This window comes from Lotus japonicus, chromosome 1 (assembly GCF_012489685.1).
Source record: "Lotus japonicus ecotype B-129 chromosome 1, LjGifu_v1.2".
In the NCBI taxonomy this organism is placed as follows: Eukaryota; Viridiplantae; Streptophyta; class Magnoliopsida; order Fabales; family Fabaceae; genus Lotus; species Lotus japonicus.
Window position 1 is genome coordinate 130,989,972 of NC_080041.1, and position 25,418 is coordinate 131,015,389.

At 37.0% G+C, this 25,418-nt stretch overlaps 4 protein-coding genes and 1 pseudogene across 4 annotated transcripts; all 5 read right to left on the reverse strand.

The window, feature by feature from the left end:
* Nucleotides 1-4,074: 4,074 nt before the first annotated feature.
* LOC130725844 (uncharacterized) lies at nt 4,075-5,621 on the reverse strand. The gene is made up of 2 exons (XM_057577038.1): nt 4,839-5,621; nt 4,075-4,752 (listed from the first exon to the last, which is right to left on the reverse strand). Exons 1-2 carry the CDS (start codon nt 5,619-5,621, stop codon nt 4,075-4,077), a joined length of 1,461 nt encoding a protein of 486 aa, XP_057433021.1.
* A 2,358-nt stretch (nt 5,622-7,979) lies between these two features.
* Nucleotides 7,980-9,397, reverse strand: LOC130725855 (60S ribosomal protein L7-2-like; annotated as a pseudogene).
* Nucleotides 9,398-9,770: 373 nt separating this feature from the next.
* On the reverse strand, nt 9,771-10,846 carry LOC130730802 (NDR1/HIN1-like protein 3). The gene has a single exon (XM_057582915.1). It carries the CDS (start codon nt 10,740-10,742, stop codon nt 10,062-10,064), a length of 681 nt encoding a protein of 226 aa, XP_057438898.1. The 5' UTR covers nt 10,743-10,846; the 3' UTR covers nt 9,771-10,061.
* Nucleotides 10,847-12,793: 1,947 nt separating this feature from the next.
* On the reverse strand, nt 12,794-13,782 carry LOC130730803 (NDR1/HIN1-like protein 10). The gene has a single exon (XM_057582916.1). The coding sequence runs from the start codon at nt 13,627-13,629 to the stop codon at nt 12,940-12,942; it is 690 nt and encodes a 229-aa protein (XP_057438899.1). The 5' UTR covers nt 13,630-13,782; the 3' UTR covers nt 12,794-12,939.
* A 5,205-nt stretch (nt 13,783-18,987) lies between these two features.
* Nucleotides 18,988-19,945, reverse strand: LOC130730804 (NDR1/HIN1-like protein 10). Its single transcript, XM_057582917.1, has one exon. The coding sequence runs from the start codon at nt 19,833-19,835 to the stop codon at nt 19,152-19,154; it is 684 nt and encodes a 227-aa protein (XP_057438900.1). The 5' UTR covers nt 19,836-19,945; the 3' UTR covers nt 18,988-19,151.
* Between the last annotated feature and the right edge of the window lie 5,473 nt (nt 19,946-25,418).

The window sequence follows — 25,418 nt, forward strand, 5'->3', positions numbered from 1 at the left end:
TTATTTAACCCAAACTTTATCATGGGTCATTTAGACAACCTTCTTAATTTGCATACATTTTAAACATAATAGTCTCTTTCTCTTAGTATTTGTTTATTGGTTAGAGGTTTGGATGTGTTATATAGTCATATACAGATGTACTCCTTAAAGGTTGTTCAATTTGATTATACATTATATTCATGATTTTACAATATTAATATAGTATATCCTCTGACTGATTCCATAAATTGGTGCACCTGTTTGCTTTGTGATTCTGATGTGAAATATAAACTTACTTCACGAAGACTTAATTATTATCTTACTACTAGTACTTTTGACCCGTGCGATGCACGGGATATTCATTTTAGGCTTTATGAGATTTTTTTAATGATATTTTATTGATTAAGAGAACTAAATTTATTTTAGATCCAAGAATCAAATTAATGATGATGTCTTATAGTTATTGTGTTATTTTTGTTATGTTTACTAAAAAATAATTTATGAATTAAAAGAAAAAAATTATTTAAAGATAGTTTCTTGAAATAAAATAAAATAATTTGGGAAAAATAATATGAAGTTTGAAAACTAATTTTAATAACATTTTCATAACTTTTGCTTTTATTGCAGAAACCAATCGGAGATCTATATAGACAAAATTTACGGTGACAATGCACAAACCTTTAATCTTGGCTAAATAGCACTTTTGGTCCCCCACGTTTCAAAAATGTGCAATCTTAATCCCCCACGTTTAAAAATAGCATAATGGTACCTCAACGTTTAGCTCCGTTAGCAGTTTTGGTCCCTCAGCTAATTTGCCGTTAGAAACTTAACGTTTTTGTTTGACATGGCATTTTTTTTCTGATGTGGCATTAAGACTAGGAGAGAGAACCGGTTTTTAATGAGCTCACATGCCCCTCACATGATTATCTCCTTCCCCAAATCTGAAAATCACGAACCCTATTCTCATCTTCTCCCCCAAATTCCAAAATCGCGAACCCTAATTCTCTTCTTCTCCTCCAAATCCCAAAATCGCGAAACCTAACCATGGGAGGATCTTCAGCCACTCCTAATTTCAGGGATTTTGAAGCTGATTCGAGTTGCAGGGTACCTGAATCGCAAAGAAGAAATGAAGGTTATCATGGGTTGTCTGGCTTTCGCGATATTTCATCCAACTCGACTAGTTCTGAGACGAGGCGACGAGTAGTGTGTAAGATCAAGATTTGGTCATGTGGTACAACTCTATGTTTTGATGATAACAAGTATTTATTTGTGGATGAACAACTATGATACTCTAATGTTTGTCTTGAGTGTTTTGACAAACAGGTTCTGATTCTGACACCAGAAGATATATTCGTCAGAAGTTCTGAAGATCAGAGGATATGAGGATCAGAGGATCTGAGGATCAGAGGATCAGAGGATCTGAGGATCAGAAGAACAGAGGATCAGAAGTTCTGAGGATCAGAGGATCTGAAGATCAGAGGATCTGAGGATCAGAGGATCTGAGGATCAGAGGATCAGAGGATCAGAAGATCTGAGGATCAGAGGATCTGAAGACCAGAAGCTCTGAGGGACCAGAAGCTCTGAAGGTCCAGAAGCAGAAGTTACGAAGGTCAGAGGATCCAAGCATCCCTCTGACTCTGATCACCAAGCTTCACAAGTTCCAACACGAAGCATAACTCTGATCAGAAGTCAATGGTTAAAGGCAAATGTCTCTATCTAGAAGTACAAGAGCAGTGTACTATTCTGAAAAGCCTACCTACCAAGGTTCAGCCACAGCAGGTTCTGGAAGTTCCAGAAATGCCCTCCAACGGTCATATTCTCTCAACAGAAATATCCTTTGCACCTTGGACTATAAAAGGCTGAAGAAAAGAAGAAAGCTAAGTGAGAGAAAACAAAGAGCTGCAATACAAGAAAAGATTCAAGCCTCTACTTTCTTCATCTATTCTTATTTGGTTTACACTCAGCTTATTTAGAAGCAAACCTTTGTAAACACCAACCTCAAACAGTTGTTTGATTTTCCTTAAGGGACCGGGTAGGTCAGTATCCTTAAGAAGACTAAGAGAGTGAATCTTAGTGGTGATTCCTTTAGGAGATCAAGGTTGATCGGATCCTAGAGAAGACTAAGAGAGTGAATCTTAGTGATAGCTAAGTCAGTGTATTGTTAGTCACTTGTAGGTTTCAAGTGCAGTTGTAACAATTATCTGATTAGTGGATTGCCTTCATTCTAAGAAGGAAGAAATCACCTTAACGGGTGGACTGGATTAGCTTGAGGGATTTATCAAGTGAACCAGGATAAAATACTTGTGTGCTTCTCTCTTCTCTCTATCTTTATCCGCTGCACCATCTATCTTAGAGAAACCGAAAAGATTTACTTTAAATCTTAAGGGGAAAGTTTTTATATTAAAAACGCTATTCAACCCCCCCTTCTAGTCGTTTTTCACACCTTCATAGTGCTGTGTGATTGTGGTGTTCAAAGTCCATTGGTGACAACATGGACTGGGGTCAATCGTGGAAGGAGGTTTTATGGTTGTGGGCTGTTTGAGGTTTGTATGGTTAATTGGTTATTGAATCAGTGACTAATTTCTTCTTCCCTGATCTGTATAACTAACTTAAAATTACAGGTGCATCGTAAGAAGGTATGCAACTTCTTCCAATGGCATGATGCTGATGATGACAATTGTAATGCTAGGGAGAAGAAGTTGATTGTTGTCTTAACCAAGAAGAATGAAGAGCTGCAGAAGAAAGAGAGGATCCTAGTTGCCTCTTTGTTCATGTCAATGTTTGTGATCCTTGTGTTGTTGGTAGCTTATGTAAGGAAGTAGAAATACTAGTTTGGGGTTAGATAAGTAAGGGGGGCAGAACATGTATCCTGTAAGTGAATGTACTTGCAGTTAGATGGGAAAAAATCCAAGCAGAAAGTTAATGTACTTCAATTTGATGCAAGAAATGAAATTTCATCAAATATGTTTGGCCAATATGTTTCTATTAAGATCAATGTTATGCAATTAAGTCTGTGGTTAAATGTATCCAAAAAATAACTTCACCTCAAAAAATAACTTGACCTCAAAAACTAATAAACTGCCACCAACATTTGTCATATATAATCAAAGTCAGCCACCAACAATGCTATATACTGTTCAACAAAGTTGGTCCAAAAACACAACCAGAAACACTACATAATTGGTCTATACCAGAAAGATACATAAATCCTTCCACAGGACAATAGGTTCATTACATGACCATCCAAAACATATATATAAAAACACCATCCACAGGACAATAGGTTCATTACATGACCATCCAAAACACTAATCTGAACACACAATCCAAAACACTACTGAGTGCCACTAATTGCTTCTGCATTCCTCTTTCTTCCTCTCCTCCTTGGTGCATTTGGCTGGGATGTTGTCGCAGTAGGTGCAGGTTGAGAATATGCAGTAGCTATGTGCTGAGGCTGAGAAGATGGAGCAGCAGTTTGTTGAGACTGGAAATTTGCTGGAGGAGTGGGTGCAGGCTGATAATTTGCAGCACCTTGAGCTGAAGATTCCCCTGGTTCAGATTGAGCATTCCTCCTCTGACCTCTAGTTCTAGTCCCCGTACCTTGAGTCCTTCTTTGTTCAGGTTGAAGAACTTGAGTATTTGCCTGTAATCAAATACAATCCACATAAGTAAATTCACAACTTTAACAAAATTTAATTGATAAGCACAATTAAATTCATTACCTGATTGCCTCCTACTGGGATTGTCCTATCAGCTGCAGTTTTACCTTTGCAGGTTCTCTTGTTGTGTCCAGGCTCTCCACACCTTCTACATCTCACAGTGGAATTAATCCTCCTCAGCCTATTAGGGTTCCTAGGCTCATCATTTGCTTTGTTCCTCTGTTTTTTAGGCCTTCCCGGGGCCCTCCTCACATAAGGTGGATTTAGAGGTGCAGCTTCCACTTCTGGCCATAATTTGGGCCCATTGTTTGGGAGGATTATGTGGGAGTAGGTATTCAGAAATGTGTGCCTTCTGAAAAAAATACAAACAAGTTGTTAGTTCTTAACTTTGTTTATCAACATAATGCAGTATTAATTAAGACAAAATTGATAGTTCTTAACCTGTATGCCATGTCCACATATTCTCTGGAACATGGTGATTATACCACATACAAGCCAGAGCATGCACACAGGGAATCCCAGTCAGGTCCCATCTCCTACAAGCGCATGACCTGAGAGCAACATTGACAGCATACTTATCCTTGTCCCTCTCAACTTCAAATAGTCCATGTACAGTGTCACCATTCCAGTTAGGTCTCCAGCCTTCTGAATAGTCCTTTATTGTATCAAGCTTTTTCTGAATCAGTGGACACAACTGACTATTTCTCCACCTAAGCATTAGATCATTCTGCTTCACAATGCGATTGGTGAGGTAAAATTTGAGCCCCTCAAGCAGAGTAATAATAGGCTTGTCTCTATGCTCCAGGATGGTCCTATTAAATGCCTCACACATGTTGTTAACCTGGAGATCACAGTGTGTGTGTGTGCTATAAGCTGATCTTGTCCACATCTTAGGAGGTACATGCATCATTTCCAGCCAAGCATCTTGATTCAATTCTTTCATGTTGTCCATAGCATTTTTCCATTGTGGTTCTGTGCTAGCCCTTGCAGCAGCCCATAAAGCATTCTTCAACTCTTCTCCTGGGAACCTCTTCCTGAAATTACTGTATAAGTGTCTGACACACAATCTGTGTTCAGTATCTGGACCCAGTTCAGCAATAGCAGGCACCAATCCCTAACAATAAAAAAAGTTAATCAACAAACCACACAATAAAACTAAAGGCTAAATTTAAATGAGACTAGAGGTAAAGAACCAAATACTTTTTGCTGGTCAGAGATGAATGCCCAATTTTGAGGTTTAACACTATTCAGATCATGTAGAAGAATGTTCAAGAACCAAGTCCAGGAATCCTTAGTTTCAGCTTCCACTACTGCAAATGCTATTGGAAACATTTGGTTGTTTCCATCTTTGCCTACAGCTGTGAGAAGTTGACCACCATACAGTCCCTTAAGGAAGCAGCCATCCAACCCAATTAAGGGTCTACAATGCTTGGCAAATGCAGTCTTAGTAGCTTCAAAGCAGACATAGATCCTCTCAAAGACTGGCCCATGTACTCCCACTGCTGATTTTATAACGACTGTGGACCCAGGATTGCTTCTCAGCAATTCAGCAGCATACTGCCTCAGATGACTGTATTGCTCCATACTTGCACCATGCAACATCTCCAGACTTTTCACCTTTGCCCTGTAAGCCTTGAACCTCCCTATCACAATGCCCCACCTGAGCCTTGCCTCCTCTATCAAGCCCCTCACTTTCAGATCTGGTGTGTGTCTCAGAATTTGCATAAATTTCTTAGCAAGCCAAAATGTCGTTGCCTGCCTGTTAGTGGCTAGCCTGCAGCAATTATGGTTGTTACAGAAGCTTACAATTTGCCATGTAGGCCTTGAGGGAGTCTTGCTTGCTCTCATGTAGAATGGACACTCATCAACACATTTAACCACCACCCTCTTTTTATCATTTTTTGTTATTGTCAGATTCTTCTTCGTTTGAATTGCAAAATCCTTGACAGCATCTGTAAACTGATCTTTGTTGTTGAAAGTCATACCTAACTCAAGGTGGACAAAATCCTCATCTGCAGTAGGCTTGAACTTAGGATATTTCCTTGAACCTTTTCCTTCATCATTACTTTCTGATGGACTTTCTAAGTCCTCAGAATCACCATCCTCATCTTGAAAGTCCTCATATGTACTGGGCTCCTGGTTACTTGACTCATTCACAGCTTGTGTATATGGCTCAGTAGAATCTTCTGCAAAAGTTGGATCTGGAGTGGCCTCAGGTATATTCAACAGAGACTCTTTAGGAAGCACGCAGAGCCAATCCCAATCTTCTTCATAATCACTGTCATCCATTGAAAAATCAGAGGGTGTGTCTTCATCATCTGGATCAAATTCAGCATCAGAATTATCATCTTCATCACTGAGAACAACCTGACTGGACTTTCTTTTTCCCTTATCTACCCCCTTGTCTTTTTCCACAACATCAACCTGTTCATCATAATTTAATTTACATAACTTACATAAACAACTTAAACATAATTTAATTCATAAATTGTCTCATAATTTCCTTACCTCGGCCTCCTTGTCTTGAATAATCTCAGCCTCTTTGTCTTGCACTACCTCGGCACCTATTCCCCTTTCAGATTGAAGAACCTGAGGATTATCATAAACATTAACACAGGATCAAGCTATTTTTTCATGACAAGTTAAAGATTATATTAACTTTATTTCAACTTAGACAAAAATTTCATTCATAATTTCATTACCTCAGCCTCCTTGTCTTGCACTAACTCAGCCTCTTTGACTGTCTCAGTCTCCTTCTCTTGAATTACCTCACCATCAAAGTCTTGAACAACCTCAGGAAGCTTGTCTTGTACTGCCTGAGACTCAGCTTCCTTCACTTGAACAGCCTCAGTTTCTTTGTCTTGCAATACCTCATCATCACTATCAGAATCAACTTGCAACACATCAGGAGTATCTTCAGCACTCTTGTAAGCAATTAGAGGAACAATATCTGCCTCTTCCACTATGTGTTCAACATATAGATCAACTTCAGCTATATCTTTAACATCTTCAATGAATTGTCTAACCTCTTCATCATTGGAAAGTGGACTAAAGCTGACAGAGCCATCACTTTGAACATGCCTATACCACAAACATTTGAACCTGGCATATCCCAGGTATTTTACAATCTTACCCAATTCAATGGATGAAATGAGATCCACATCATACGGATGCCAGACTTCGCAAAGCCCACTTGGATAGGGCATAGTTGGGTCAAATGTCAATTCACCCCCATGATACACACTCATGGTTATCTTATGGGGAGCAGTAGGCCTGCAGAAGAGACAATACAATAGAATACAATAAACTTTGTAAACTTTAGTGGAAGAGGGAATCTCGTGGACCACATGCAAGCACAAAGCAGAGAAAAGGATAGAGAATCTGACTAGGAAAGGCACCTACTTAAATAATATACATCAATGCACTTAAATCCTTCAACAACCATGACTCACAAGATAGAGAAAAGGATAAAATATATACCTGGAAACATAGTTTGCGGGCAAATCTCCATTGAGCCAAAAGTCCAATTTTGAAAACGGAGTTTTCTCTGGGACCATCTTCTCTGGGACCACCGTCTCTGGGACCACCGTCTCTTTTGTCGGAGTTTTCTTCTTTGGCCTTCGAGGGGTCTTCTTCGACACACCTTTTTTGTCGGTCGCCATTTCCTTCCTCTCGATTTTGCCTTCGGACCACCTTCTCACCACCGATGACCTTCTTACCCAGAAACCGTCTTCTCACACTCGCAATCGCAGTTCCTTCACGACCGCCGGGCTTCGTTCCTCTCGATTTGGTCGTCACCGTCGCGATTTGGAACCAAGTTGCAATTGGGAATGGATTAGGTTAGGATAAGACTCACGTGATCCTCACATGTTATGTCTGAATGCCACATCAGAAAAAAAAAATGCCATGTCAAACAAAAACGTTAAGTTTCTAACGGCAAATTAGCTTAGGGACCAAAACTGCTAACGGAGCTAAACGTTGAGGTACCATTATGCTATTTTTAAACGTGGGGGATTAAGATTGCACATTTTTGAAACGTGGGGGACCAAAAGTGCTATTTAGCCTTTAATCTTTATTTTAGTTATTGAAATTTTTATTTCTATTTTTTTATTCCTTATACAACACATTCATCATAGTTTTTTGTTCTAATTTTATGATTATTTGTCATTAATCATTGAATTTTGACCATTTATAAATAAATTTTAGCCAGTAGTTTTCATGTTTATATTATTAATGTTCATAGACATATAATAACATATGAAACTCATCACGTACACTTAAAATATGAAAAACAAATTCAGTCTTAGCAAAATGATTTTTGAAAGCCAAAAAAGTGCTATTTCCAAAATTTCAAATACAAAATTGTTTAATCTTATTCTAAAGCCTTTTAAAGATTTATTAGCCCTAATTAATTACTACAGTTTAATTCATTCTCTCTGATTTCGACATCACCCCCTTCAACATAGTGGTTCCTTTTCTTCTTCAAGTGCCCCAAAGGAGCCTTAAGCTAAAATGGTCGAAGGAAGGTTGTTTGCCTCCTTAAAATGAAGTCCACCAATCATGATCTCATGGATAAGGTCTCATAATGCCATACTTACCCAGAGCCCCCTCAATAACAGAGTTATCAGCCAGAGCAATTATTTGCTTGTTCAACTTTCCATATCTTCTCTGTTGGTTCAACTTTCCATACCTAAACTCTTCATATTTGGGCTCAACTATGCATTATGCAGCATTTTCATTGTTGGTTTGTTAACTTCAATAAAAAAAACATTAAAAATCTGTCTCAAACGCAATAGCTGCAAAATCCTCCAATAATAAATAAGAGACAACTTATCATTAGGATCAACATAAAATCAGCCTTTCAATTGAATCATTTCCCTTTCTTTCTCATTGCACTCCTTCATGCACTGCTTAGTCCTATTGTAGATCATCTCACGATTCTCTACTATTTTCTTCTTAGCAGCTCCAAGCTCTTGCTTTTTCACCAAGGCACATCCCTCTCCCCTCTTTCACTTCTTCAACTCAATGTCTTACCTGCAAAGGGAATTTGATCAATAATAGTAGAGAGGAGCTTACCTAGAATAAATGCCCTTGACTGACTGAGACCTTAAATAATCTGTACACTTGATGCTGCTATTATTTCACCTTCAACTGCTCTTAAGGTCTTTAGAACTTACTCTTGAATTGCATAATGCTCTATAGCATAACAAATTTCCTAGCCCCAATTAATAAATATTATTTTACTCACCACTTTTCTTTCAATGTTTTACCATGGCAATCAAGGCTAATAAATTTATTAGTTACCCAATTTTTTATTTGATGGTGTGCTTGAATTCTATAACCACTATACAGTTATAAAGACAAATAAATTTTGTAACTGTCTTGTTTTAATTTCCATATGCATTCTTCAGTCAAATGCATGACAACTTTAAACTTATAGCTTGATTAAATTTGTATTATCATTGTCCACTTTTAGGGCGTCTAATTTTCACAACAGAGCCACACAGTACACTGCCATCAAAAGAAAGAGCAATTGATGCATCCTCAGCTGTAAGGAAACAAACAACTCAAACCCATTGCATCATAGGGGTAAAACTAAATTTTCACATTTTGCGCTACAAACTCACAGTGCAGCTGATACACGGTTGAGCTTGTTGGATATGATGTACACCAACATATAGCAAGAGATTATTGAAGTCATCCATTACAGCTTTCTTAAAGGCTGAAGTTGGTAGATTCTCAAGATAAAGGCTTCGCATAGGCCGGGTAGCTTGCGTCTTTTAAAATTTCCAAGTACATTAACTTATATTGTTAAAGACAATTTCTTTTAAAATTTCCAAGTACATTAACTTATATTGTTAAAGACAATTTAATTTCATTACTTTCAATAGATATTTGTATAAATAGAGTATTATTTTCTTATTTTGAAGAGTTGAAATCACCTGATTGTCTGAACCATTTATTTAATAGATAAAGATCTCAATCACTACGTCAATCAACTTAATATTCAATCACTCCATCAATCCACTTACTTTAATTTTTTTGAATATATCAAGTAAAGTATGCTTACTTTCTAACTAACAAAACAATCTATAAATTCACTTGGCAATCACAAGCAACTTGGGAAACAAGTTTACGAAAGAGAAGAAATAAAATCATATATATTTATTTATGAACAAATAACAAGTAGTAAGATACCAAAATTTAAAAATCCCCTCCACCTAATGGAATGAGTCAGAGCCTCAGAGGATGATACTATAATGAAATGCATAATAATCATAATATAATGTGTACTCAAATCCCTGAATGGCCAAAAACTCTAACCAATAAACAAATATATCGCATCAAGAGTCAAAGTCAAACCAAAAGATGATATAGAATCGGGTCGGGTCGGGTATGATAACGGCGGCGCCATTAAATCCATCAACGATCCCAGTCGCACTTGGTGACTTCAAAGCCACCACCACCACCACCGCCACCGGCGGATTTCAGAGGAACGCGCAGCTCACAAGTAACCTTGGGCTTAAGCGTCTTGGTCTTGAAAACGCCCAATTTGAATCTCACCTTCAGATACATCTTCACATCAATCCCATAAACCCCATCTTCCTTATCCTTATTCAACTCCTTCGTCTCCTCAGCACCGAGCGGCACCACATGCGTACCCTTAAACTGGCGACTGATCACGTTGGTTTTCTTGTGTCCCTGGTAGAACCGATCGAAGAATTCGGTATCAAACCTAACGTCTTGGTACATCGCACGCGCTTCGATGTAGTCGTAGTAGATCCCGAGGCGCTTGTTTGGGTTGCGGACGGTGATGTTGAGGGTGAGATCGTAGTTGAGCGTGTTGTTTCCGGTGAAGTTGAACTGCGTGAGCGTGGCGTCGGTGACGTGGAACTTCACGACGTTGGGGCGGACGATGAGCCAGAAGATGAGGACGGCGATGCCGATGATGATGAGGGCGGTGAAGATGAGTTTGAAGATGAGGCTGAAGATGCAGCCGCAGCAGCACTCGAAGCATCCGCCGCCGCCTCGGCTTGGGCGGTGGTAGGTTTTTTTGGGCGGAGGGACGGCGGGGCCGTAATAAGCTCCGTTCAGGTTTGACATGGTGGATGAATTGAAAAGCGGGCAGAGTTTCAGTTATGAGTGAATTTAATTAAAAAATTTAATGGAAATGCAAGAGGCTTTGTTTTGTTGTGATAATTGGAATTGGGAATTTTGATTTATAGATGAAGGAAATGAAGAGGTGAAGTTGAAAAAGCGCGTTGTTTTTACGGCTTGTGGGGTCGTGGGAGTAGTTCAATTTTTTCTGATTTCTTCTTAAAACGCGCTTGCTTTTGGATTGCTTGTTAACTGTGCGCGCGGCGCGTGTAGCCGTGTACAATTTCACCGTTTGCCGTCTACACAAGGCTGTTTCCTTGAAACTTCCCAACCTGCTAACTTCCACAGGCATTGACTATTGTATGCTTTCATTTTCATGTTAATTTCCTTTTTTTTTTTGGTAGATATTTTCATGTTAATTTCCTGGGTGATTATTAATTTATTATACATGGATAATTTTTAATGTTAATTAATGGCTTTGATGTGAAGTTTAATTAAATAGGCAGAGAAGGTTGAACTGTGGAAGGGGTCGGTCATCCATATTCCATAAGTTTTTCTTTTTAAATGAATTGTTAGACACTTACATCAAAATGATCAAATAGATAGAAAATAAAACTCCATAAAGCAATAAACAATGTGCTACAAGTGAAAATGGGCTAAAAAAACAATCACAAAAAGGCCTTTTTGTGTGTTGATTTTCCTTTGTTTTTCTCTGATTAACTTTGCTACGTTCTCTCCTTGATGGATTATATTTTTCCTTCTATGGCAATGCTACCAAAGGAAACATCATAATTCATAACACATAGCTAGTTTGCTTACTCACAAATTCACAATCCAACATAACATGCGGACACAAAAACACAAGCAAAAATTATAAAAAAATAAAGCATACTTGACATGAAAACTAAGACTCAAGCCTAATTTTCTTGAAAATCTTGTCATTCACTTGCTCTGTTACCCCTATTTTCAGTGAACTATCGACTCTGTCAAAAGCTAAACAAGCATCTCAAGTAAATCGGCACTATTACAAATTCGTAATAGTAACTAAATTATTAATCGTCACTAATACTATCCGCAATAGTGATTAACCTCCTTAGTAAAAGTTCTGTCAGAGCCCCGTAAAACACAAAACTAAAGGCAATGAAGAAAAATAAAAGACGAGATATAAGATTATTATTATTATTATTATTATTATTATTATTATGATTAACTATATATCTAGTTTTTATGTCAACTCCGATTGAGGATCGAGCATATTTTATAACTTATTTTTAGGTTAACTCTGGTCGATCCTTCAAACTATACCATCATCCAAATTTAGTCCCTCATTGGAGAAAAGGTACATTTTGGTCCTTTAACTTTTGATTTTTTTTTTAAATTTTAGTCATCAACGAGTTTGAGTTGCTCATGTATCCGATGAGTGACTTTGTGGCAAGCTTACATCCCTTGCCACATCATGTGAGAGATGGAGTGATGAGTGACATGTCATTGAGGTACTAAAACCAATTTTACGAATTTTAAAGGAACCATAATTTAATCTAAAATGTTAGATTTTCTTCTCGACTCAAACCTTCTTCTCCTATTCTCACCGGATTTCACCATAACCACTCATATTCAAGCTCTGATTTTGGTCACGACCTAGCTAAAAAAATCAAACTTAGACAAAAATTCAAACTTTACCAAGAAAAACAAACACCCAACACAATTGGATTAGATGAGTCTCTAATTTATCTCACTGCCGTCCGTCATGAGATTAATTAATCCTATTGAAATTCAAATATCATATTAAGTAAGTAAAACTCGACCAACAAATCATTCTACATAAACACTGCCCAGAAATTGAACTATTGACTAATGCTTAAGGATCCGATGAGTCTTTAAAAATATTGAAAATTGAACTATTGGCTAAGGATTAGATGAGTTTTTTTTCTTCTTCTTTTTTCTCTCTTAGGAGATGGTAACGTGAGAACTGAAGAATTAAGCAATATATAAGAAAACAGAGAGAGACTTTATCTGTTTTGAAGTCGAACCATAAATTAAAACAATAGACAATATACTAGAATACAAAATCTGAAGTTTTATTGCTCTACACACATCATACAATCAAAGAATGAAGAATAAAATAAAAGAATCACATTCAAGTATTATTAGAAGTACGAATTAAACAAAGAAAAACAAAACAAAATGAAGAAAAGTCCAATACTCAGTTCCAGAAATCAACATCGCACTTGGTAACCGCAAAGAAAGTGAAGGTAGCATTAGAATCCAAGGGAACCTTGAGATCACATTTGACCTTGGGCTTGAGGTCGTTATTGAATATGAAATCCCCGAGCCTGAACCTGATCCTGAAGTGAAGCTTCACATAAATGTCATAAACATGAGCACTCTTATCTTTGCTTAACTCTGAAAGCTGATCACTGTCGAGCACCATCACATGCTGGCCTGAGAAAGTGGCGCTCATGGGGCTGCTGCTCTTCTTGTATTGACGGAATGAGTTCATGTGGGTGATGACTTTATCATCACTGGCGAACCTGGAATCCTCGTAGAATGCTAAAGCTTCCACCTTGTCGTAGTAAATATTGAGTTTCTTGTTGGGGTTGCGGGCGGTGAAGTTGAGCACCATGTTGTAGCGGAGGGAGTTGTTGGTGTAGTTGAATTCGGTTAATTTGGCTTCATTGACATAGAATTTGAAGGGGCGGGGTTGAACTATGAGATAGAAGATGAGAATTACGAGGCCAACCAGGACGATGAGTGTTATGAGAATCTTCCAGAAGACGCCGAAGAGGCAGCAGAAGCAGCTTCTGCCACGATGGTGGCTGTGGCGTGGTTGCCCTGACGGCGGAATGGCGGGGCCGTAGTAGGCGCCGTTCAACGGCTGTTGGTCATTGGCCATGTCTGAAAATCTTGAGCACTACTGATGATCAATGAGTTGAACACAAGATTATATGTGAGTGTGATGTGATGCGGAGAAAATTAGTGAAGGTTGAGATGAAGAGAAGTTGTGATGAATTGTAATAGAGAGGACTTGATTTGATTTGGTTTGAAGGTAGTGGTTCGTATATATAGAAGTAGAAGTATTGAAGGCAGCCATTAATATATAATATATAATTGGATATAGGAGTAGGACGCGGTTAAGAATGATCGAATAATTAAGTCTGCGCGTTTGGACATTTGCCTAATTAAATTAAATTACTTGCCACTATAAGGGTATTGATGAATGCAGCTAGCTTCAATGTGTTGACCGATGCAAAGTTGATGTAGATTGTCGAACGAGTTTACTTTACGCTGCCACAACTCACAACCAGAAACCAGAAACAACCACGAACAAGGGAAACAAGAAAAATTCATACGGCTGTTGGAGTCAGCCTTGTCGCCATTTTTAATTTAATGTATCCACTAGCCCGCCCCCTGTACGGGAATAAGCATTCATTTTTTATATACACTTGAAGATCGATTTTAAGAAGAGGAATTCATTACCATTCTTTTAACATATTTATATTGAGTTTGTGGGTAATTTTTGTGTATTACTTATATCGGTAACTTAACATCATCTTAGTTCTTTCAAAAAAACTTAATGTTAGTGCACCAAAGAATTAGGAAAATGTTGTTCTACGCGACAAACAAGGCACGACCTTGTATGTCTTTATACTTTCAGGTTTCATTTTTTAGCATCATATTTTTTTATTATATTATTTAAAATTTTGATTTGTCATGAATTTGATCATGTCGTATTGTGGGCTCAATAATCGTGTTTAATAGCAATGCTAAAAGAATTATTTATAAAAATAAAAAATCATTTATCTTGAACATCATTGGCTACTTAAAATGAGGAAAAATTACACACTTGAATTACATAGATAACCTAATTTATAGCAAATTATGCCGCTGTCATTTTGTGTTTCTTTTTAAACAACAAAAGCGTAATGACTCGTTTGGTACACCGTATTAGACGTGATAGTATAAGTTTATTCAATACATTATGAGCTTATACATTGTTTGATGCTCACATTGTATTGTATAAACGCTTATACATCAATCACCTTCCAATACCACCACTACCACATTATACAGTGTATGACCAAACGTTGTATAATATTAAAATTTTATCAGACCTTATCCTATCGGGCCTAATACAATCTGGTCTTATACTATCAGGCCTTATACTATACAACGTACCAAACGGGCCCTAAATTTATTAAAGATTGAGCAGACTTGGGAACATCCCTCTCAAATGTGTATTATAGAGTTATGCTTGATTTCCATTAATTTATAAGTCCATAACTTGGGGGTTCTATCCCCCCTTGCTCGGCCCGGTAGTCAGCCAATTTATTTTTCTCCCGAATGATGCGGACCATCTCAATATATCCAATGTCGATCCTTTCTTAGATCGATGATCAATTTTGTTCAACTCATTTAGCATCTTTCAAGGGTGATTTTGCTTCTCATTAACCCATCCAACTGCGAGGGAGGAATCCATATCAATAATTACATTTCTTATAATAAATTGATTACAAAATATGCATGCATTTTCGAATAGCAGTCTCAGCCACAAATTCGCACAACAAGCTTGTCGATTAGCGTTAATAAAAAACAGACGCCTATAAAACTAACAGTAACAAGTCAAAAATAACTCTACATCTATTTTAACGCCGACTTAATGTCGGCGTTGCATGAATGTTAAAAGGGTCAAAGCTATGTATTAACATCGGGTTAGCCGACTCAAAGCTGACTCAACTCGCTGATAAGTGCAATTTTTACGTGTTTTTCATTATCATTATAGGCACTTATTTGACTAGTATGCTTGCATTGTTGATCATTTTATCCCCAAAGTAGCTTGCTTAGAAAATATTTAGTCTTAGCATAAAAATAATGTAAATATTATGCTTTTAATATTTAATGTCTTAATTTTGATGTAGGAGTAAGATGATCACTTGAAGAAGGCTTGAATCTTGAGCAAGAAAATAAAGTGAGGAAAGTTGGCTCAAATTTAGCTTGAGCGGACTGGAAACAGAGCTGAAAAATAAGCAAAGGAAAGAGTTCGCTCAAAAGTTGGCTCAAGCCACCACTTTACAGTAGATTTTCAGCATAGTTCGCTTGAGCTAACTTGAGTTAGCTTGAGCGGACTGAAGGCGGTCTTAACTACTTCAGCATGAAGAAAGGTTCGCTCGAGCCAACTTAGCTTGGCTTGAGCCAACTAAGGTCGGCCAGAAATTCTATAAAAGGCCAGACCACGAAATCTCTTCCATATCTCTTCCATTTTTTCCTCCCTAAAACATTCATAGGAGGCTGGGCTTCATGGAGGAAGGGTCCCTGGGTCTAGGATTGAAAGATTGAAGCTCCGGAGCGTGGCGGCGACCGCCGAAGGACCGTGACAACCTCTCGGAGGCGATGGAAAGCTTGGGAAAGCTTCCATCGCCGTAGATCCTTCGTCGTTCTTCTGGGTTTCATCTCTTCTTCCTTATCCCTTGTACATGTTGTTTCTATTTTTGTATTTAGATTATTGAAACTTGATTCTTTGATTTGTTGTAAACTCTTTTCATGAATGTAAATGATAATCTTTCATGTATGGTGTTTCTTTCTATGCTTCATGCTTCTAACCAATCAATTGATAATCAAAAGAGTTCACTAATTTATAAATAGATCGGAAGGTTGATATGAATTAGTGTATGCTTAGTTCAATGAAGGTAGAACACCTATGTCTTAGGTCACAATTTGTGTGTTAAAGTTTTGCTTTATGTGCTTCAAGTATCAGTGATTTGCGTTAGATTTCCGAGGACTAGCATGAGATCGGGAGATAAATGCATGTCCGGTTCAAGAGAGAAACCAATCACTGAACCAATTGTCTTAAGGTGAGAATATCTTAGGTAAGAGCAATAGTGGATTTCCACGTGACAGGTGGGGTTCTGAGTTCTAACAGGAGTTTCCGGGTGAGAACGGAGATTCGCAAGCCTAGGATAGATTGGTCATTGGGAATGTCTTTGAGAGAGAACTTGAGTTATATTATTCCTTTTGGGTTTTCTAGATGGTAAGGGATTACGTCTAGGAATTCCAACTGATAGATTCACCTAGGCTAGGGATAGTTAGGTGGATAGCTCTCGGCATCATAAGTGAAATGAACCATTACATAAGTGTTTGAGTTGAAAACAATCAAAGGATTAGGTGACGACATATCTAAATACGTTTTCTTCTTTGTTACCTCAGTAAACCTTCTTTTACTGTTTTCTTTTATATTCAAAATCACAAAAACAATTTATCAAACATCTTTGTATCCGCTCAGATCAATGTTTAACTGGTGGAACTAATGTTCACACAATCCCTGAGGACGATAAACCCGTATCTGCTTTGCTATGATTGAATCATAAGGGTTTAGTTCAAAAGTAGTACTAACAAGGAAAAAACCTTTATCACTCGCAGAGACATATGCCGATGCAAATTCCTAAAAGTTAACACCAGTAGTATAAATTAACTCTATTTAGCATCGACTACGACTAACGCTAACATTAACTATTAATGCAAAAATGGTGATGACTTACTCCATTTAATCACAATTTAGAGGACCGTAAATTAATCACTCTCAACAAGGAAAGTACTATCCATAAGTCCATAACATGGAGTTACTATGTAAGTATCAACCAGAACGAGTTAAATACATGATCCCACACTTGGATACTTGTGCTAATTAAGGAAATTAAGTTAGTTTTGTTGACACATATATAGGCAAGTAAAAGCCAGGTCTTTCCAAAGTTCACTTCATGAACAATGAGAAATAAGAAAACACACACACACATGCGTGTATGTATATATATATATATATATATATATATATATATATATATACTATCTGTTTTGTAATCTTAGGGCTCGTTTGGTGGACAGGATAATCAGACATGATATGATAGCAGTAATCCCATCATGTTGTAATATGTTGCTTGTTGCGCCAGCAAGATATGATAACTGTAATTACGGTTCTCGCACAGGACAGATGTCGAACGCGATGCTGGGACAACCGGTTCGACAATTGACTAACAGTAACAAAACCAGCAAATTAAAAAAGAAGAATACAGAGGATTGGTAACCCAGTTTAGTAAAAAACTTTCACCTACGTTTGGAGGGTTCGCACCCAAAGAAAGGAAATCCACTATCTCAAGATTCAGGAATTACAGACACTCATGAACACCACAGTTCATAGTTCACTTCCTAATCTACACAGTGTATTTCTACTTAGTATCTCAACCTAAGTATGAGAGCCCCTCCTCTCCCTTTCTCTCAATCACTGCCGCAGTGATTGGTAACAAACAATCAACAATCAGAGTTTGTAGAATCAAAGAACATAGAACACAACTTTGCTTTATAGAATCAGGGAGCAAAGTTTGTTCACAAGAAATAAGGACAAAGAACAATGAACAACCCTAAAACACTTGATCTCTCTCTATTAGCTTCGGTGATTTTTTAAGCTTTAGTTCTTTGTCCTTTTATAAACTTTAGCAGCAGTGGCTTGGGCACTAGGGTTTTCTTGGGCTGAAGTAACAGATTGCAGCAACAAATCAAAACTGAATCTTCAAGATATTGTTGCCAAATTCAAACGTAAAGATAGAAACCAATCTTTTAATAGAGATTGTTTCAACAAATAACAACCCACAATTAAAACCATTCTGGTACAGCTACTTGAACCTCAAGTAACTTTAAAAAACATATCTTCATAAGATTTTCAAGGGCCCACATCACGTTCCAAGCAAAGGACTGATGTCCTAGCTTCACGAAATCAGATGTCAAGGCATCTGCTTCGACATCAGGTTGTTTTTGACAAAATGCAGACAACAATGTAACAACAAGATAACACTATCATATCCCTTATCCTATCTTCTCTATCATGTGTAAGGGTTTGTTTGGTGGTCAGGACATGATAAGATATGACAAGATAGTAATCATATCCTGTGGTCTCCAATGCGCTTTTATTTTGCTGACAATTCAGTTTAAGAGAATTGTTATTGAGAGTGACTAGCTCCACTTTAGCGGTAGCTAGGATGGGTCTGCTTTAAGGAAATTAGGCCTTGAGCTCTTAAAGAATTTGAATCTTATTGATCTTATCAAGGTAGAAATGCATTGTATTTCAGTAGAACATGCTTATAAAGAAGCAAATTCGTGGGTTACTGAGCAAAGAATGAGTGTAAATTTGGATGATCTACTTTGGATTTATTTGGATACTTGATGATACTCATTTGTATGCTCTCCAACTTGACATGTATGGAACTATTTATAAGAAAATTTATTGCATGAAAATGTATATATTACATCATATAATTATTAGGGAATGAATAAAAAAATGACAAATGTATAATCCAGAACCGATCGAAAAGAATGGGTAAAGGAAGGAAGAAAATTCCAAGTGTGCATAGATGGAGAAAAGTCCAATACTCAGTTCCAGAAATCAACATCGCACTTGGTAACCGCAAAGAAAGTGGAGGTCGCATTGTTACTGAAGGGAACCTTGAGATCACATTTGACCTTAGGCTTGTAGTCGCCGGATATCAAATCCCCGAGCCTGAACCTGATCCTGAAGTTGAGCCTCACAAAGATGTCATAAACACCAGCACTCTTGTCTTTGCTTAATTCTGAAAGCTGATCACTGTCGAGTAGCATCACTCGTTCGCCGGAGAATGTGGCGCTCATGGGGCTGCTGCTCTTCTTGTACTGCCGGAATGAGTTCAGGTGGGTGATGACATCATCACTGGCGAACCTGGAATCCTCATAGTATGCTAAAGCCTCCACTTTGTCGTAGTAGATGCTGAGTTTCTTGTTGGGGTTGCGTGCAGTGAAGTTGAGAGCCATGTTGTAGCGGAGTGTGTTGTTGGTGTAGTCGAATTGAGTTAATTTGGCTTCATTGACGTAGAATTTGAAGGGGCGGGGTTGAACTATGAGATAGAAGATGAGAACTGCGAGGCCAACAAGGACGATTAGTGTTATGAGAATCTTCCATAAGACGCCGAAGAGGCAGCAGAAACAGCTTCTGCCGCGGTGGTGGCTTTGGCGTGGTTGCCCTGACGGCGGAATGGCAGGGCCGTAGTAGGCGCCGTTCAACGGCTGTTGGTCATTGCCCATGTTTACTGTTGAGTTGAGTGATGAATGAATGAATGGAACAGAAAATATTTGTAGAGAAGTTGTGAATTGCAATAGAGGATTTGGTTTGATTTGATTTGATGGTGATGAGGAAGAAAGAGTGGTGAGTATATATAGATAAGGAAAGCATTGAAAATTCTATGTAAATTAACGCGTTTGTGAGTACGTGCGCGTTTTTGATGAGGCCAAATTCAATTTTGATGACTAGTAAAAAGAAATGATCAAACAGGGGATTGTGTGTTGACCAGTGCAAAGTTTCACTGGCCAGAAACAACCACGAAGGAACAAAATATCTTAAGAAATTAAGAAAAATTCTCCACAGGAGTATATATATGGCTTGCTTAATGCTTGGGTTACCATTTTTAGCACCCAATTCGTGTTGTGATTATGATCATACTGGTCCAAAACTTTGACGTTTGATCCCGTTTACATTTTCAGAAAATAAATACGCGTCTTTATCGCTTAGCCTTTATGTAGAAAAATTTTAGTGGCGAGTGGATGAACATCTTGTCATTGTTACATGTTTCATTTGGGTTAGGACTTAGGATGAACTCTATATCTCAGAACTCAGGTTAGAGTGTTGATTGTATTATTCTATATAAATGTTTATTTGATTATTTTCAAATTAATGTAAAACTGTTCAATACGTCTAAATAAGTTACTTCTTGGTAAGAAGTTTGAATCGAGTAAAAATCATTTATTGGAAATTAATTAATATTAAGACATGAGGATGTGTGATATAAGACAACAACAAATGAACCAAAACTATAAATAAATATTTTATGCTTTGGAAAAACTATAAATAAAAATTAAAAAGGTTAATTTTTTTTTGAAATAACAAAATTATTATATTGAAGATAAGAACCTTGAGACCATCCCTCTCAAGTAGGCACAGGAACAAGAAGCAAAACAGGATCAAAAAACACAATAGAGTAGCATAAACAAAAGCAAAATAAAAGCTGCTAACAAAAACTAGCATAATCAAGTTGTGCTTGGACCAAAGAAAACACTAAGAGGAGTCGATCTCCTCCACTCTAGATTTGGCTAGGTGATCTGCAATGGAATTAGCTTCTCTGAAGAAGTGTATCACCACCACGACTTCCAGTACCTCTCTTAAGATATCAATCATGTCCAGTTCGTTTCCTAGCTTCCAAGGTTTGTTAGCTTTTGTTGGTCCAACCCACTGCTAGTGTGGAGTCACATTCGATCACAAGGTGGCGAAGAACATGTTCCTTGTAGAATTGAAGGGCTTTAAGGATGGCGATTACATCTGCTTCACAGACCCATCTAATTCCCAAAGCCTCTGAGAAGCAGCCTACAAATTCCTTAGCATGATTCCGGATCACTTCATCTGCCCCACTAGGCCTAGGGTTGCCTTTCGAGGAGCCATCGGCGTTAACTTTAAGTAAACTCAACTCTGGGGCATTCCATATACTTGAACGAATTTTAGGGGAGGGAGGTTTGATTCTAATATCACCAAAGTGTTGAGCAATATCATAGGATGAGAACATACACTTTTTCCACCATCCATGAACCCATGAAGATATTCTAGATAGATGTAAATTTCAAAACAGATGGACTGATATATTGAATAAAACCTGGTTTCTTTCTAACCCAATGGACCAGAAAATGGAGTAAGGGACCCAAAGGAAGCTATCAGTCTTCTTTCGTAACTCAGGCCACTCTAGCATCAAATTTTGGATGCCTTTTGGAAAGCACCATAGTACTCCTTCTCGTTCTCCCGGATATAGAGCAAAGCAGCATAAGGTGAGTCGAGGTTTCTATTTCCAGTCCACAGAAACCACACGTCCCACCATTCTCAATGAGGACACCACACACCAATAAATTAGATTGGGTAACTATGCGATTCTCAAGCAATTTCCAAAAGAATTGAACTACTTTGGTTCCACATACATCAATAGCCCTTTCACTGAAAACAGGCCAGAAACGTTTCCCGTCCAAATTAATTTATTCTCTTCGCGGCACGGGATCACCCTGTTGATCATTTCGTACATAACAACAAGGACTCACGTTTTCCAGCCAAAAAATTGTCTTATGAAACCAAAGCTAGGGCAAACAGCCTCAGAAATTGAATGTGTAAGGGCTCTAGGCCAACCCAAGAGTCCACCCAGAAGCGAATATTTTGACCTGATCCCAAACTGCAAAAACATCCATCCCTAAAGGCTTTGGCAATCAAGGTATCTTCCAGTGCTACTTTGAGAATATCTTGTAGAATTGGAGAAAACTGCCTAATGCTTTCCGCTTGAGAATGCAAAAACATGATTATGACACAAATGACTTTTCTCTATAAGGTTTGCCTTTAGTTTCCGAATCTCCATAGTCATTTAAGAAGCAAAGCCTTATTGCGCCAGCTTAAGAAACCCAAACCGAGGCCACCAAGCTTGGAATTCTTGCAAACCTGTTCCCATGAAGTCCAATGTATCTTTTTTGCACCAGTAAAACTTTTAAAGGGTGTTTGGGTTAGAGTAATTGATGGGAATGTATTTGTTGAGGAAATCTCAAATGACTTAATCCATAATGTCCTATTTGGATATTAAAGAAGGGAATTTTGAAGTTTCTAAGTTATAAAGACAAATTTTTAACTCTAAATTGGGTAAAAATAAATTGGTTTAGACTTAACATAAATAAGTCTAATCTGCTTAAAAAATTCAAGTCATAAGTTTAGCATATTGTCTATCTAATAGGTTTTCCTATGCCTAGCCTGGCTTTGTTGAGAGCCTAGTTTGGTCTATTAGCATATTTATATAAAGGCATGTTCCATAATAACAAAACTAAATTGACACAAACTTATAGGCTAGTAAATTAAAATAAAACTATCTATAGATAAGGCCAATATGATTATAGAGTTAAAGTAAACAAGTTTGTGTTAGACTTTCTTCGACCTGAAAATTTATTTAAAATAACACAAATGAGGCATTTAAAACCACTGGACCAATATGAATGATTATAAAAGAAAATTAAGAAATTCTATACATACTAATCTTAATTTCTGTTTGTCCAATTAAGATTGGATTAATTTATGCTCATGAGTGATTTAAGACCACTCATGTATTTTACACACTATACCATTTCATGTTTTTGGTAACATTGGTTTATGACTTTATACAATAGGCCAAAAGTATTGTCTAAAATACATCAGGGATCAGTTTGTGCATGTTGCCATAAAGAATTTATTTTAGGCAACACAATTTTTCACAACACTAAATAAATATTGTTCCTTATTTTATAATGGGGATCAGTTATGACGTGATAATTTTTGCCTATTTCACACAATAGGTTACGTTTTTTCATAGGGTCAATAGAGTACGAGAATTTGTTGCTAAAAGTAATAGGTAACGCCGGAATATGAGACAATCGAAAACTGTTGCATAAATTTATGAAACATTTTCCGTATCTTTGGCTACACTTTTGAACTGTTGCAAAAAGCAAAAAAATGTTAGTGAGAGAAAAAGTTTCATGCACTGATGGTGTAAATTTTTTTTATACCGTCAATCGTTAGATTTCGTGAATGTGAAAATGATAGATTTTTTATTTAAATAAATTGACTGATATGACATATATTTGACATATGATGGTTGACGATGTAAAACTTTACACTATCAGTGCATTAAAATTAGAGTATATATTTTACGTCCTTTTATGATTTCTCTATTAGAGCATCTGCAACAAAGAAACTTTGTGAGTTTCTTTGTAACGTCATCTGAAATAAAGTTTCTTAACTGTTGCAGAAAATGAAGTTTCTCCACGTGACAAGCAACTTTGCTCCAAAGTTTCTTTGCTTTGCTCAAAGTTTCTCTTCCAAATTTAATGATTAAAAAATAAATAAAAAACAAGAATTAATTAAAATGAAATATAAATAATAAAACTATAAAAAGTGAGGTATATTGTGGGGTCCATTTTAGAAACTTTTTAGAGTTGCTGGGTTTGAGTAAAAAGTGAGTAGAGTTGATTAAAGTGGTTTAAATGACGGGACATTACCAAAATTTAAATTAGAAACTCTAATGAGTTTCTTGGATAATGATGGTCGACGTTGATTAATTTAATTGGTTCTTGAATAATCTCAACCATTGTTGTCAATCTTACACTATCAGTCAGTGTTTTAAAACTCGACTCAGACAGGCCGGTCTGACCGGTTAGGCCGGAACTCGGTGACTAGACCGGTCCGAGTGTCACATCTGATCGGTTGTGCATGCCACTCGACTGGAACCGGTTTGAACCGGCCAGTTCGATGATTAGCTCGATCAGACCGGTGAGTCACCCTTTTTTTTGGTAATTATTTTCCTTAATTTTGTGGGCTTTTCTTTTCCTAACAAGTTATTAATTAATACAGTGGGCCTTTCACTTTTTGTTTTAAATTTTGTCCACAATAGTTGGTTACTAGCTTGATTAGAGTGGGCTTTTCATTTTTTCCCCATATTCTGTTAACAACATTTGATTAGAGATAATAAAAACCTGAAATATTTCAAAAACCAGTACCAGAGGAGTTCGATCACGGAACCTGAAGGAAATATGGCAAAGACTTAACCACTATACCATGCCGATATTGATGATAAAGACTCGTCTTTTATTATTATTATTATTATTTTAACTTTACATTGCAATGGACATTTTTATATATTTTTTAATATATACCGAGTTAAGCAATCGAATCAATGACTCATTAACTCAGTACCCTCACTGAGTCGATGACCGAGCCGAGTCTTAAAACACTGCTATCAGTGCATTAAAATTAAACTCTATATTTTACGTCCTTTTAATTTATGATTTCTCTATTAGACGTTGATTAATTTAATTGGTTCTTGAATAATCTCCACGATTGTTGTCAATCGCTAAAGATATCTCGTAAGAGATTACCATATCAGGTACCAAAAATGAGATCAGCATGGAGTAATAACTATTTTTTCATATCTCAGATGATCTCTAGAGATATCTCTTAATCTCTTGTAATATCACGAGATTACGAGATTAGCTTACTTGGTCTAAAATATTAAAAAATGAGTAGTACATGGGCATTTCAAATATTTAAGCCACTAATTTAAGGTTTTTAACAAAATCAATCCTCATTCTTGCATTCACAACCATTGTTCGTTCCACTAACATAACTTCTAGTGACCTATTTGTTCTTGTCTTACATTTATCATAATTTATATTGATATTTCATTAATTTGTTATGACTTACGTACCTTAAATTTGGATATTTGTTAATTTTTTGCATGGTTTTAATTGTCGTTGTTGGATGATTTGAATAATTTTTATTACTATTAGTGTGATTTCATCATTATTATATATGGTTTTAAAAGTATTATTTTTGCATGGATAATCTCTTACGAAATTATGTTACGATATTACATTACGAAATTACCTCCCCTCCACGAGATTAGGTAATTATCTTTAGAGATTAATAACCTTACTACCAGTACATAGACGAACAACGCACGACCACTACATGTTCGGTGTTTAGTTATTTTGTTTATTTTGTTTTTCCAATTTTTACATTCTTTGACCCATGGGTGATTGGTCAAACATCACAAATTTAAACTAATC

Excerpts from the sequence above, each read along its gene's own strand:
- LOC130725844 (XM_057577038.1), bottom strand. The coding sequence starts at position 5,621 with ATGACTTTCAACAACAAAGATCAGTTTACAGATGCTGTCAAGGATTTT. Across the intron at positions 4,753-4,838 it reads TCATCTCTGACCAGCAAAAA|GGATTGGTGCCTGCTATTGC; the intron begins GTATTTGGTTCT and ends TTTTATTGTTAG.
- LOC130730802 (XM_057582915.1), bottom strand. The coding sequence starts at position 10,742 with ATGTCAAACCTGAACGGAGCTTATTACGGCCCCGCCGTCCCTCCGCCC.
- LOC130730803 (XM_057582916.1), bottom strand. The coding sequence starts at position 13,629 with ATGGCCAATGACCAACAGCCGTTGAACGGCGCCTACTACGGCCCCGCC.
- LOC130730804 (XM_057582917.1), bottom strand. The coding sequence starts at position 19,835 with ATGGGCAATGACCAACAGCCGTTGAACGGCGCCTACTACGGCCCTGCC.